We start from the raw sequence: 13,991 nt of genomic DNA on the forward strand, positions 1-13,991 counted from the left end.
TACATACTATTAAAAAAAGCACGGCAGTGCAGTGGTTAGCGCATGTGCGGCACAGTTCATGTCATGGGAACCTCCTGCGTGGGTTCAAATCCAGCTCCAGACTTTCTGTGCGGAGTTTGTATGTTCTCCCCGTGCTTGCGTGGGTTTCCTCCAGGCACTCCGGTTTCCTCCCACATTCCCAAAAACATGCATGTCAGGTGAATTGGCCGGTCCAAATTGTCCCTAGGTGTGAATGAGCGAGTGAGTTGTCTGTCCCCGTGTGCCCTGCGATTGGCTGGCAACCAGTTCAGGGTGTCCCCTGCCAACTGCCCGGAGATGGCTGGGATGGGCTCCAGCCCCCCCCGCGACCCTAATGAGGATAAGTGGTACAGCTAATGAGATGAGATGAGACTATTAAAAAATCTTCGACCCAAAGCTCTGAAAACTAAAATCGCCCCTGGTTGGGGGACTGAAATCAAATGAAGACAGTCCGATAGTCGTTGCCGCGCGCATGCGCAATTAGCGAAGGCCCCCAATGGCGCGCAGGGCGACGCAAGACGCACCCAGGCGGGCCACGCCCACTCGGGAGGTGCACCGGCGCTCAACCGGGACTGGTACGCGCGCACGCACGCGCACACACGGATATAAAAGGTGAGGCGTGGCAGCCTCTTGCCTCGTATCGCCTCCTTTTCCCGCCAACTTGTTGACTGGCGGCAATCCCGCTTTCTTTAACCGCGTTTCTCTCGCGTGTCTTTTCCCCCCAATCTTTTTTTTTTGTTTTTGTTTTTGTTGCCCCCCCCATAATGGGCTCCGTGTCGCGCCCCCCCTGCTCCCCGCCGCCCCCTGGTCGCAAATGGGGCCCCTGCACCCGGGAACCGCCCCGGGCGCCCTTTGCACCGGCTCCCGCCGTGGTCTTGTCCGAAGTGATCACGTCGGACGTGGTGCACACTTTCCTGTACGGGCGCTGGAGGCGCGTGCATGGAGAAAGACAAATCATGCACGAGCCTGGAACAGGAACCGGGGCCGGTGCCGGGACCGGCGCCAGTCCCAGAACCGCCTTCACTGCTGAGGTGCTTGCGCAGTCCTTCTCTGGAGGTTTGTTTAACTATTATTCATTAATACTGTACCAAAAATATACATTTTTAAATATATTATATTACTATTGATATTATTACTCTCGATAATTCACTATTGTGTACTGTTATTATTTCTATGACCAGTTCTGCTGTTATTATTATATTCAGTATGATTTTTTTTTATCATATTATACTTGATATTATTACTCTCTATATTTTACTATAGTGCACTGTATCATTCTTTGATTGTCAATAATGCTATAATAAAAAATCGTATTTTATATTAATATTACCGTCCATGTTCTTACTCTCATTATTTCAGTGTTCAGTTTTGTCGCTATTTTTATTATTTGAATGGCTACTGCTACTAATATTATTCTCATCTCATCTCATCAGCCGTACCGCTTATCCTCATTAGGGTCGCGGGGGGGCTGGAGCCCATCCCAGCCATCTCCGGGCAGTGGGCAGGGGACACCCTGAATTGGTTGCCAGCCAATCGCAGGGCACACAGGGACAGACAACTCATTTGCTCATTCACACCTAGGGACAATCTGGACCGGCCAATTCACTAGAATTAAATTGATATTATTCATCTTGATATTTCACCGTGTTCAGTTCTGTTATGATCATTTTAATGGTGAGAACTTCGGGTTGTGGGCAGGGGACACCCTGAAATGGTTGCCAGCCAGTCACAGGGCACACAGAGTCTGATAACTCACTCGCTCATTCACACCCAGGGACAATTTGGACCGGCCAATTCACCTGACATGCATGATTGCGGGAATGTGGGAGGGCACGGGGTGAACATGCAAACTCCACACAGGAAGGTTTGATCTCATGATCTCAGAACTGTGCCGCACACGCGCTAACCACGGCGCTGTCGTCCTGCCCCTTTTATAACTAGTATGGACAAAATTATTATTTTTGATCTTATTATTATTATTGATAGTACTGTATTCCCTTGGTATTTTACTAATGTGTAGTTATGTAGCCCATGTTTTCTATTGCCAAACCTGCTGTTGTTATTAATACAATTAGGATTTCTGATATGTTATGGTTATTATTACTGTCAATATTTCACTATTGTTCACAGTTCCATCACCTATTGTCATCGTATTTATTGCAGGTTATTAATATACAATAATTAAACTTGTATTTGATAATATTGGTTTACTTAATCTCTATTTTAAAATTGTTTGCTCTTCTGTCGCTATTACCATTTTTAGAGCCCAATTGGCCGAGACCCGGTCGTTTTTCTTAAAAACAAACAAAAAAAAAACATTTTCCTGCACAGAGATAATATTATACGGCGTACATATTTTGAAAACCCGTATGGAATGCTGGGAAAACGTATAAATTGACTGATATACTACATTAATTCTTAGGTTTGATGTCATGATTTAACACAACTTGTCAAGCAAATATATTTTATTTTTAATTTATCATTATTGTACTGCTTGTGATTATTCAACTTCTCAAGCAACTTTTTTTAATTATTGTGTTATTATTTTATATTTTATTTGACTATTTCAATAATCTAATTAGTCTTGCAGCCACTACCTTTATTACATTTTTGTTATTTTTATTTTTTAATGTTTTATTTCACTTGTATTCATTACTCTTATTAAATGAGTTATTTTATATTTGATAATTGTTGTTTTACGTATTTTAATTTTGCATTATTTTATTTTCTATTTAAAGTTTCATCATTTTATTACTTTTTATTATTTTGTTTATTCAAATATTTTTATCTATTTTGTTTTTTATCATCGCATAACATTTTATTATTTTAGTTATTTAATTCAGCGTTATTGAATTATAACTTACCTTTTAAGTTTTATTACTCATTACTTACCTTTCACATTTTATTTTGCTTTTTTAAATATCGTTATTTAAGTTATTTGAATGTTTTTTTTCCACTGCTTATTTTGTTTGATTGTTATTGATTGCTTTTTATTAATTCATATACCTAATTGTTATGATTCGATTACTTTTTATTGTTTTAATTTGATTATATTAGGATTTTTTTTTTAATTTGGCAATCTTTTGAGACAAAGCGACAATGTCACGCAAGTTTGGGTAAAAAAGATTTAAAGCTCAAACAATTCTTATTATTATAATCTAAACATTATTTTGTTGAACAAGTTAATTTTAGGAAATGATTTAAAACTTTCAATCAAATAGTTTATTTAAAAATGGAGATACGCAGTGCTTGATATCATCTGATAATATAATAACAACGAAGATCTTTTCGTTCGCGTAAAATGGTGGCGCTCAGTTTTTCTTCGAGTCCGTAAACCGAAAATATTCTTTTTTTAAAAAAATCCTTACATTAATATTGTTTTACCACGCCCCAAATTCAATTTTTTCTGTTTTTTTAATTGTGTTGTATTTTAGGTGCAGGCATTTTTTTAAATTATTCGTTATTTTGATCTTTTGCTTTAATTCAGGTGCAAGCCAATAATTATATTTTTCCTCTTTGTGGCTGCAACTATTTGTTTTGTTTTATATTTTTATTATATTATGATCTTTTTCATCATTCTCCTTGATTTTGTTTCATTATCTTTAGTTTGTTTTTAGACGCAGGGTAATTCTTTTTTTTTTTTTTTTCATTTTTTGAGGACACAAACCTATTTTTTTTATAATCTATGTTTTGTGTTCGTTATTTTTTTGACGCCTCGAATTTCACTTATTGAATTTTTTATGTTTCAATTATCTTTAATTTCGGTTTTAGTAAGATTATTCTTTTTCAGGCCTTAAACTGTATTTATTATTTAGTTTATTTTTCCATGATCTTGTTCTTTTTAAAAAAGTATGTATTTTATATTTTTATGATCTTATTTTTAAAAAAATATTTTTATTTTTCCCTTTCTTTTTATTGCCCTCAAATTTCATTTTTTACTTTGTTTTATTATCTTTCGTGTTATTTTGGGCGGAGAGCAATTCTTTAATCCCGCACATTTAAATTATTTTTTGTTTTTATTGTTTAATTATCTTTACCTTCATTTCGGGCTCACTGTGGTTGTTTTATTTCTCGAGGCCTTAAACCTTAATTATTCTTAATTTTTTTTCCATGATCTTATGGTCTTTTTTTAAAATCATTTTTTTCTCCCTTTTGAGGCCTCAAATTTTAATTATTCTTGATTTCATGTTTTCATCACCTTGAGTTGGAATTCGGGCGCATGTTTATTCTTTTTCATTTTTTGAGGCTGCAAACATGTATTTTTAATTTCGATTGTTTTATTTATTCTTTATTCCTCTTATCTTTTCATTTTGCTTTTTAAAGTGTCATTATTTATTTAAATGTTGTATTCCACTATTTAGTTTTTTATCTAATTGTTCTCATCTGATTACTTTCTTTTTTCGATTATTTTATGATTTTTTTCTTATTCTCCAAGGCCGCAAAACCCCAATTGTTCCCTAATTTCATTTTTATGGTCGTTTTTTGAACAGAAAATTTGTTTTACAGAAACGAAAATCAATATAAGACTATAATATGATTTTCATTTAAAAAATGTGTGTGTGATTCCACAGAGGTCCAAAAGTTGTCCAGTTTGGTTTTGCCCAGCGAAGTCATCATCGCACAAAGTTCTGTTCCAGGTAAAAATCACGCATGCGCAAAGACTCACGAATGTATGTCTTTATCGTTTTTAAAACAAGTATAACGAGATTAGGGGGTTGCTCCATTTAGTGCAGGTAAAACCAAATTAAGAATGTACAAATGTGCAAAAGGATTAAAACATTTGAAAAATGAATGATATCAAATACCTAATACTGTACACAAATTCACGAATTGCACAAATTCTATATATTTGATCATCATTGAGGCCTGTGTACGCGCAAATGGCTGCTGCAGGGTGGCGAACAAAATCTCACTTAGCGGCCTGCAGAGAAAGATAATCAAGTATAGTCATGTTTATTTAAATAGCTTTTATTCACACGAAGTCTCAAAGGGATGTTCAGACTACAGACCATGTAACCCGCCCGGTTTTTGGGGGTGAAATATAATGACATATTCTGGCTAATATATATATATATATATATATATATATATATATATATATATATATATATATATATATATATATATATATATATATATATATATATATATATATATATATATATATATATATATATATATATATATATATATATATATATATATATATATACATAAGTAAAATAAAGCAAACATGTGAACAACGCAGCGTTGGGGATACTCTACTGCCTTGAAATGGTTCAGTCTATTTCTAGCTCCCTAGATTCCCAGCACCCCTGCTCTTTTGCCTGGTCAGCAAAGCGGCGGAGTCTGTGGAGGCTCTGGTGTATTATGGTGAGAGCATTTTAACATGGAAGCCCAGGATTACTGCAATTTAATGTAAAAAGGGAACATTCAATTGATAAAAGGCTTTGAAAATAAAAAGCTGTTAGCAAAGTATTTTAAATAAAATGATATCATAATTGAATTGTCAACGTTTTATCACTTTAAGTTAAATACAATGTTTTAACCAGCTAGACACTCAATGCTTTGAATCTAAAATCGCCCTTGCTACACACAATGTTGTGTGTTACAGTGACATAGCTGTCAACTCAATCGTTTTCTTCGGTTTTATACACTTTTAGATAATTTCAAATTCTATCCATCCATTTTCTGCGCCACGTATCCTCACTAGGGGTGCTGGAGCCCACCCAGCCATTTTTGGACAGTGGGCATGGGACACCCTGAACTAGTTGGCAGCCAGTCGCAGGGCACACACGGACAGACAAATCACTCGCTCATACATAGCTAAGAACAATTTGGGCCAGCCATTTAACCTGGCAAGCTTGTTTTTGGAATGTGGGAGGAAACACGAAGGCACGGTAAGACCATTGCAAACTCCACACGGGGGCTGCGGTAGCTAAAATGGAACCTTGGACCTCTGCACTGTGGGGCTGCGCCAGAGAAATATGTACACTATATAACAAATTTTGAATGGGAACACACTCTCAATGGCCAACATGTTATTTCCACTTTTGTTTATTTTCAAGAAAGGAAGAAAAACTTAAAATGACCTAATATTAACGGACATTTTTAATTCAACATTGTTCAATTTTCGTCACTGCATGTTGACAGCAGCAATGTGCACACCCTTACCCTATCCTGATAACACTTAAAATAGGCAAAGTTCTCAGACAATTTCTCACTGAATTATAAACAAAATCGCTTAAAATGAAACATGTTTATCTTAAGTATTGCTTTTCCAATTTCACAAACTTCTCATGCAAAAAAAGAGAATACAATTTAAAATATTAAGAATGAGTATGACCTGAAAAGAATACTTAATACTAAAAGAAAATATCATCTCATAATCGCCAGATACATAAGAATAATTCGCTCCTTGAAGATCGTCAAAGCCCATCAAGGTTTCAAGATGAAGTAAAAAGGCGAGCGGCTTAAACTGCACTAAAACATAAAAATTACAATAATGATAATGACAAGATCATCCGACTCGTTGAGTTTAATACACTCACTGAGGTAAAGGACAATATTAAAAGGGGAAGCTTTATTAGGGACAATGTTTATAATTCAATGCATATGAGTAATTCAAAAAAACCTTTGAAAAAAACCCCCATTGATATTTAATACTAGGAAAAAATACATTATCACACCATTGTCAATTATTATTTAAAAAAAAAATCATACGTCGAGAAATCTTTATTTCCTTAGGTCGCCGCCATGTTTTTCTGGCATTGTGCCGCTACGCTGTGTTCCGTGGCAGTGGCCCTAGCTCGAACAAGACAACACAGTGTCCTCTAGTGGTCAACTATTACACACTGTCCCTTTAAGTTTTGTAGAATTAAAAATAAATTTAGAATCTAATAGCAAAATGCTTGCACGTGAAAATAATGGAAAATGAAAATGATTAAGAATCTAAAAAATTCCAATGCCGCAGCAATCAAGCTTATCAAAATTAACAAAAAAACTAAACGAATGAAAATATGTATTATTGAATTATAGGAATGTGAGCGTGCAATCAAGTTTATCAAAATTAGAATAATTAAAAAAAAAGAGGAAAATCTCAAGTGTACGCAAGCTGATCAAAAATAAATACATATATAAAGAAAAAGTACAATCATGCAATCAAGCTTATTAAAAAGATAATTATAAATGTAAAAAATGTATGCAAAGAATAGACTTATTGAAACAAAAATAATGAAAAAAAGGAATGGTAAATAAGCTTATCGAAATAAACAAAAAAATGAAAAACAAAATCCAAATAATATTTTTTCTGAATGCAAACGTGCAATCGAGGTTATATTCAAAATAATGAAAAAAAAAACAATCCAAAAAGTGTAAGCAAGCTAATCAAAATTCGGATAATTAAAATTTGAAAAAATAAGAGAATCTTTAAACGTGCATTCACTCAATCAAGCTTATTAAAAGATGATTATAAATTTAAAAAATGGATGCATGCAATCAAGCTTATCAGAACCAATATAACGATAATAATATTAATGAAAAAAAAATCAAAATATTAAAAACGCATAAGAATGACCAAATTTGATTTTGTGGTTCAGGGGAAGGTCTGGGTATCTTCTCTAAGACTTGGATCAAGGCCGGGACGGAGATGGGGCCCTTCACGGGGAGACTGGTGGCCCCTCAACACGTCGACTTCTACAAGGACAACAACCTCATGTGGGAGGTACGCATACTTTTACACACATCACTTACTTTTTTAGTTTCTTCTTTTCTTTTATGAGGCCCTAAACCCACTTTTTAAGACAGCTTTCAACTGATTATCATTATTTAGTATGATTCGTTGTACTTCTTTCCTTTAACTGTAATCTATTTTACCGTTTATTTTTTTTTATAAATAGCGTGTGGTGGAGGTGCTTCCCAACTGTTAGGATGTGATTCGACTGTTAAAAACTCATCTGTTGCCATTCCTCTCAGTTTGGATAAGCCACCCTGTGGTCCATTTCCTCTCATGGTTCGACTGTACCTTGTCCTAATGTTTTTTTTTATTCTTATTGTATTTTTTATTATCATTTTTTTTATTTTGTTTTACATTTTATTTATGTATTTCATTGTGTGTGCCTGCATATTTGGTGTTTCACGTTGTTCGGTGGGGGAAAAGGAGGGGATTTTATTTTGTTATTGTACACTGAATATTTTTATAACGCACTTAGAGTGACGATCTATAGCCTGAAATTTGGGTTTAATTTAGAGCTCTTTTTTCCTTTTGATTGTTTCCCTTTTTTAACTTTTGTATTCTTGTATTTTTTTCATTTTTCAATTTCTCAAAATAGAAAAAAAAAATGTGTACAATGTAAAAAAAAAGGGGGGGACAAACAAACATGGACGGATGGATAGCTAGATGGCAAGATTGATGTATAGCTAGATGAATATTGGGTTGGTAGCTACAGAGATGAATACTGATGGATACGGTGCCGTGAAAAAGTATTTGTGACCTTCCTGAATTAGGACTTTTTTTAATATTTGTCACTCACAAAGATTTCAGATCATCAAACCAATTTTAAAGTCTCACAGACACAACTGAAGAAAATGCTAAATGTGGTTTTGAAATGCTAATTTTATTTACTAAGTCTCCGTGAAAAAGTTAAAATTTGCCCGTTAAAAAAGTCATTAAAATCTATGGAAAACCACTGCTGTCACAACAGAACAGTAAGAGTTGTCTCACATTAGCCAGAAAGCATCTTGATTATCCTCAAGATTTTTGGAAAAACATTGTGTGGACTGAGAATTTAAAATTGAACTTTTTGGAAGGTGTGAAACCAGTTACATCTGGCATAGAAATGGTAGAGTATTTCACAAAAAGAACATGATGCCAACAGTAAAGCATGGTGAGGGCAGTGTGATGGTCTGGGGCTGCTTTGCTGCCTCAGGACCAGGACAGCTTCGAGCGAAAAATGGTTTTGAGGTTGACGGAATAACAAAATCGGGTGTTTACCAGAAGATCCAGAAGAAGAACGTCTGGCCATCAGTTCATGCCCTCTCGATGGATTAAAAATAAACAACACCTTGGTTGTTCATGGAAGTTGATTACCGTTTTTGGCACTGGTCAGGTGTTCAATGGTGACGGCGGCGTTCGATTTTTCGTGGACGCCAGCCAGGAAGAACAAAGAAGTTGGATGACGTACATCAAGTGCGCGCGAAACGAACACGAGCAGAACCTCGAAGTTCTGCAGATGGGCACTGCCATCTTCTACAAGGCGCTACAGGTATGTTCAAACGCTAGCTGGCGCTAACTGCCACAAGTCCCCGCTAGCCACCACAAACTGCTGCTAGCCACCACTGGCCAGCGCTAACCGCCACTAACTGCTGCTAGCCTTTAATAGCTGCCGCTATCCACCATAACCTACAGTCTGTCTCCCCACCAGACCATTCCGCCTGACCAAGAACTGCTGGTGTGGTATGGGAACTCTCACAACACTTTTTTGGGGATCCCAGGAATTCCAGGTGGTGATGATGAGCAGGTCAAGAAAAGCAAAAGTGGTGAGCCTGAGCTAACATCACGTTAGCATTCCCAAGGTTAATGGACAAATTACGTTTGCCTGTTGGTTTAGCAACAGCTGCTAGCGTCATAGCGTCACAAAAGGGGCCTGCACTAGCATCGTGTTAGCATTTTCTAGTTCACGAGGCTACTCAAGTTCGCCAATTACACTGGCAGCAGCTGTGGGAAAAAAAGGGATATGAGTATGCAAAATTAGCAACTTTCTTGACTTGATTCACTCAAATAAAGGTTAGGATGCTTTGCTAGCATTGAAGGCAGAAAAGGGTCAACACAAGCTGGCAGCTCACCATCCATCCATTATCTGCACCGCTTATCCTCAGTAGGGTTGCGGGGGTGCTGGAGCCCATCCCAGCTATCTTTGGGCAGTGGGCAGGGGACACCCTGAACTGGTTACCAGCCCGTCGCAGGGCACACATGGACAGACAATTCGCTCGCTCATTCACACCTAGGGACAATTTGGACTGGCCAATTAACCTGACATGCATGTTTTTGGAATGTGGGAGGAAACCGGAGTGCCCGGAGGAAACCCACGCAAGCACCGGGAGAACATGCAAATTCCGCACAGGAAGGTTGATTGCAGGATTTGAACCCATGACCTGAAAACTGTGCCGCACACGCGCTAACCACCGCGCCGCTAACCACAGCACACGCGCTAACCACCGCAACGCCGCGCTCACCAAACCTCTGTTATTAGCACGATTTGCTTTAACCTAGCGTGTTTGCATTTGTTTGTTTTGGCGCTTATGTTTTATCATGCTAGGCTTTCCAAACCGTTCGCATCCGGTTATTCTCTTCTATTTTAGTTTTGTGCGCATTTTTTTGTTGCTACTGAGAAACTAGTGCCTCTCTTGACTTGATTTCCGCAAAATATTTCTCGCAGAACGATCGAGTTGCGCCACGTAGCATGACTTAGCATGTTAAAATTTAAGAATTGTCACATTTACTTTAATGATCTAAGTTCTCTTACCAACTCGTATTTTGTTGAGCTCTTTATTGTTTTACATGTGTCCTTGTTGTCTTTTTTGTTCATGAGAAACTAGTGGTTGCACTGAAAGTGTGGCTAAAATGCTTTGCTAGAATTAGCAGCAGAAAAGGCTGACAATATCAGATTCAGGGCTAATCACTCAACTGAGACAGCCCTGGTTAAGGTAACCAATGATCTTCTACTAGCAATGGACTCCGGCGCTTCATGACTGTTGTTGCTGCTGGACCTTAGTGCTGCCTTTGACACTGTGGACGATAATGGCTTACTAGATCTGCTGGGAAAATGGATTGGTCTCTCAGGAACCCTCCTCTTATGGTTCGGATCTTACCTCTCAGATAGTCTACGTTGTGTTAAATATGGTGAAATGACATCTGACCCCTTTAGTGTTACCTTTGGTGTTCCGCAGGGTTCAGTACTTGCCCCTCTTCTTTTCAGCCTTTACATGCTTATATTAAGTGATATTATTTGCACGTATAATATCAGTTTCCATTGCTACGCAGAAGACGCTCAACTATATCCTCCGATGGAGGAATCTGCCCCACTAAACTGTGGAAATTTGGAGGCCTGCCTCACTGAGATGAAAAGATGGATGTCACTCAACTTCTTGCGCCTCAACCGTGAAAAGACCGCAATGCTAATTATTGGTCCATCTAAATGCAGTCACTTGTTCTAAAAAAATGCTCTGAACATTGACAAATGTAATATAACCCAGAGTGACTCAGTTAAAAATTTAGGTGTCATATTCCTTTTTTCCATCCTCGCAACATTGCTAAAATTCGACCTATGGTGTCTCAGCCGGATGCGAAGATTATAATTCATGCGTTTGTTACTGTACCTCTCTTCTCGTTTACTGTAATGTATTACTCTCCAGTCTCCCGAAGTCCAAAATCAAGAGCCTGCAGCTGGTACAAAATGCTGCAGCGAGGCTTTTGACTAAGACAAGAAAATTTAATCAAATTACCCCGATTTTAGCCAACCTGCATTGGCTCCCTGTTGGCTTAAGATGTGATTTTTAAGGTTCTGTTGGTATTTTACAAAATCATGCACAGACTTGCTCCCTCTTATTTTTCAGATTTAATTCCCCCTTATGTTCCGTTCCGGAGCCTTTGCTCTGAAAATGCTGGTCTACTAGTGATGCCAAGAGCCAAGAAGAGATCCGCAGGTTTGAGAGCATTCTTCATTCGGGCCCCTGTGCTGTGAAATACTCTGCCCCCTGAGATTCTATCTTCAGATCTCCTCAATGGAACTGTTTAAATCTAGGCTTTAGACACATTTATATTCTATAGCTTAAGAATGACCACATTTTTCATGTTGACACTATCTTTGTGGTTTTTGTTATTGCAACAACTGTTGCAGCCTGGTCATCCTGGAAGAGTGATTACCTCATGTGCGGTCCCTTCTTGTAGGTTTTAGATCAGGGGATGGTGTCATAATAGTCTGTAGCTTGCAAAAATATGTGGTCTGTGCAGCCCTTTGAGACTCCTTGTGATTAAGGGCTTTACAAATAAACAGGACTTACCTTGACTTGACACTAGCAGGCAGCTCACCAAACTGTTGAGTAGTGCCACATAGCCATTAGTCTAATCATCATTTCTCTAGCGTGGCGCACTTGCTTTAGCATGCTGTTGTGGTCTTTTTTGTTTCCAGACGACTTCCACGGCTGCGAGAGTTCTGCACCGCCCTGTGCCTCGTCGGGCTCATTAGGGCGCATGCGCTGCGTCATCTGCCATCGTGGCTTCAACTCGCGAAGTAACCTGCGCTCGCACATGCGCATCCACACACTGGACAAGCCTTTCGTTTGCCGCTTCTGCAACCGGCGTTTCAGCCAGTCCTCCACTCTGCGAAACCACGTTCGACTGCACACCGGAGAGCGTCCCTATAAGTGCCACGTCTGCCAGTCGGCCTACTCACAGCTAGCCGGACTGCGAGCACACCAGAAGAGTGCCAGGCACCGGCCGGCCGCCGGAGCAGGGTCCACCGTCGGGACTGGGACCACCGCCGGACCTGGCAGGGCACTGCTGCTACTGCCGGGGCGGCGCTCGCCTCCCTTGCCAAGGCCAGCTTCCCTGCTCCACCACCTGCCAGCCCTGGCGCTCTAGACATGAAGTGGCTAGCGTGAATAGTTAGCTTCTCCAGCTCTAGTGTCACAATATTCCCCTCATATTTCTCGATCTTTTCTTTTCCTTTTGAGCTAGGTGGTACCTGAGAAAGTCGGAAGAGCCATACATTAGCTTGTTGGCAACTAAATTAAATAAACTGGTATTGCTAACGCCGAGACCCCCCTCCTCCAAATAAAAATTCTTTCTGACAATCCAACTAAACCACAAGAATATCCACTTTGCATCGTGTAAAATTGAGCTTTTCGGTTCTTTTCTCCGCTTGAGCCATCCCCGCATTTGGTACGTTTGAATATTCCTGAAGGGCGTTCCCCTGGCCTTTTATAAGCATAAAGCGGGAGTTCCTTCACGTGCGCCAACTTTATAGTTGATAGTCATTTAAAAGAGGATACATACGTGGGACTGTTTTATAAATCCCGAATTTTTATTTCATACGCACTTCGTGTGTTTCTTTAATACCCCACCTATAGTAATCTTTCCTATGCACAGTTTTATAAATGAGTCACCAGGACTCCAAATTGCTTTTGGTCCAATTGAGTTACAATTGCATTGCAGCCTGAAACCGGAGGGTGCGGTCAGAGATGGTCTCGGTACACAACTCTTGGTTTGCGCGTGACCAGGACCACGACTCCAAATTGGGTCCAATGTACTTGACTTCCCGACGTCTTGTTGCCCTTGTGGAGCCCTGGGTTGACAGACCTTGCTTCTGGTCTCAACTGACAGAAAGCACAACTCCAGGTTTGGGTGGAGAAAACCCACACTAGGTCTAAATCCAGCTTAATATTTTTCTGCCATAATGTCCAGAGAAAAAACTGTGCGAGTGCGTTATGTAGCACAAGTCATGCTATCTGGGCTTGACACTGGACCTGGTTTCTTGGTAGGCTTCGAAGTTCATAAAGTCCTCTCAAACAAATGTTTGAAGCCAACCATGGTTTGCCACAGGTAGTCCATCCAAACCCTTTATTCGGTTCTTTGTCTGTTGCCTGCCACAAGTGGATTGCGGCCCGCACTGGCCCCGCCGAGCTTTTTCCAATGGGATTTGCCCGTACACCCACCCAAGTTGCTGGAACCAGAATCTGCCTGCCATTGAAAAAGAAACCGAAAAGGCAAATGCTATGCTCGCTAAAAGCAGATGTTTTTTTGTCAGTTGAGAACGCTTGTTTTTCATCTTTGCTGCATGATTGCAACGAACAAATGTCTCTGGGGTTTTTGTGTAAAGAACGTTATAATGAATTTCATGTATGCTAACATGTCACATATTCTAGGATTTATAAATAAAGTACTCAGCTAACAGTCCGGATTTTCTTTTTCAAAA

General features: G+C 39.0%; 1 protein-coding gene across 1 annotated transcript; it reads left to right on the forward strand.

The window, feature by feature from the left end:
- The first annotated feature begins 782 nt into the window (after positions 1-782).
- On the forward strand, positions 783-13,874 carry LOC148365171 (PR domain zinc finger protein 12-like). Its single transcript, XM_088334971.1, has 6 exons — positions 783-1,074; positions 4,590-4,655; positions 7,617-7,741; positions 9,126-9,281; positions 9,441-9,555; positions 12,207-13,874. The coding sequence occupies exons 1-6, from the start codon at positions 783-785 to the stop codon at positions 12,656-12,658; spliced, it is 1,206 nt and encodes a 401-aa protein (XP_088191097.1). The 3' UTR covers positions 12,659-13,874.
- Positions 13,875-13,991: the final 117 nt, after the last annotated feature.

This window comes from Urocampus carinirostris, chromosome 5 (genome assembly GCF_059441175.1).
Source record: "Urocampus carinirostris isolate Australia breed hairy pipefish chromosome 5, RoL_Ucar_1.0, whole genome shotgun sequence".
Classification (NCBI taxonomy): domain Eukaryota; kingdom Metazoa; phylum Chordata; class Actinopteri; order Syngnathiformes; family Syngnathidae; genus Urocampus; species Urocampus carinirostris.

What these genes read in the sequence shown, in the direction of transcription:
- LOC148365171 (XM_088334971.1), top strand. Translation starts at nt 783, where the DNA reads ATGGGCTCCGTGTCGCGCCCCCCCTGCTCCCCGCCGCCCCCTGGTCGC. An exon ending in ACAACAACCTCATGTGGGAG is followed by an intron (nt 7,742 to 9,125) that starts GTACGCATACTT and finishes GGCACTGGTCAG; the next exon opens with GTGTTCAATGGTGACGGCGG. An exon ending in GGTCAAGAAAAGCAAAAGTG is followed by an intron (nt 9,556 to 12,206) that starts GTGAGCCTGAGC and finishes TTTTGTTTCCAG; the next exon opens with ACGACTTCCACGGCTGCGAG.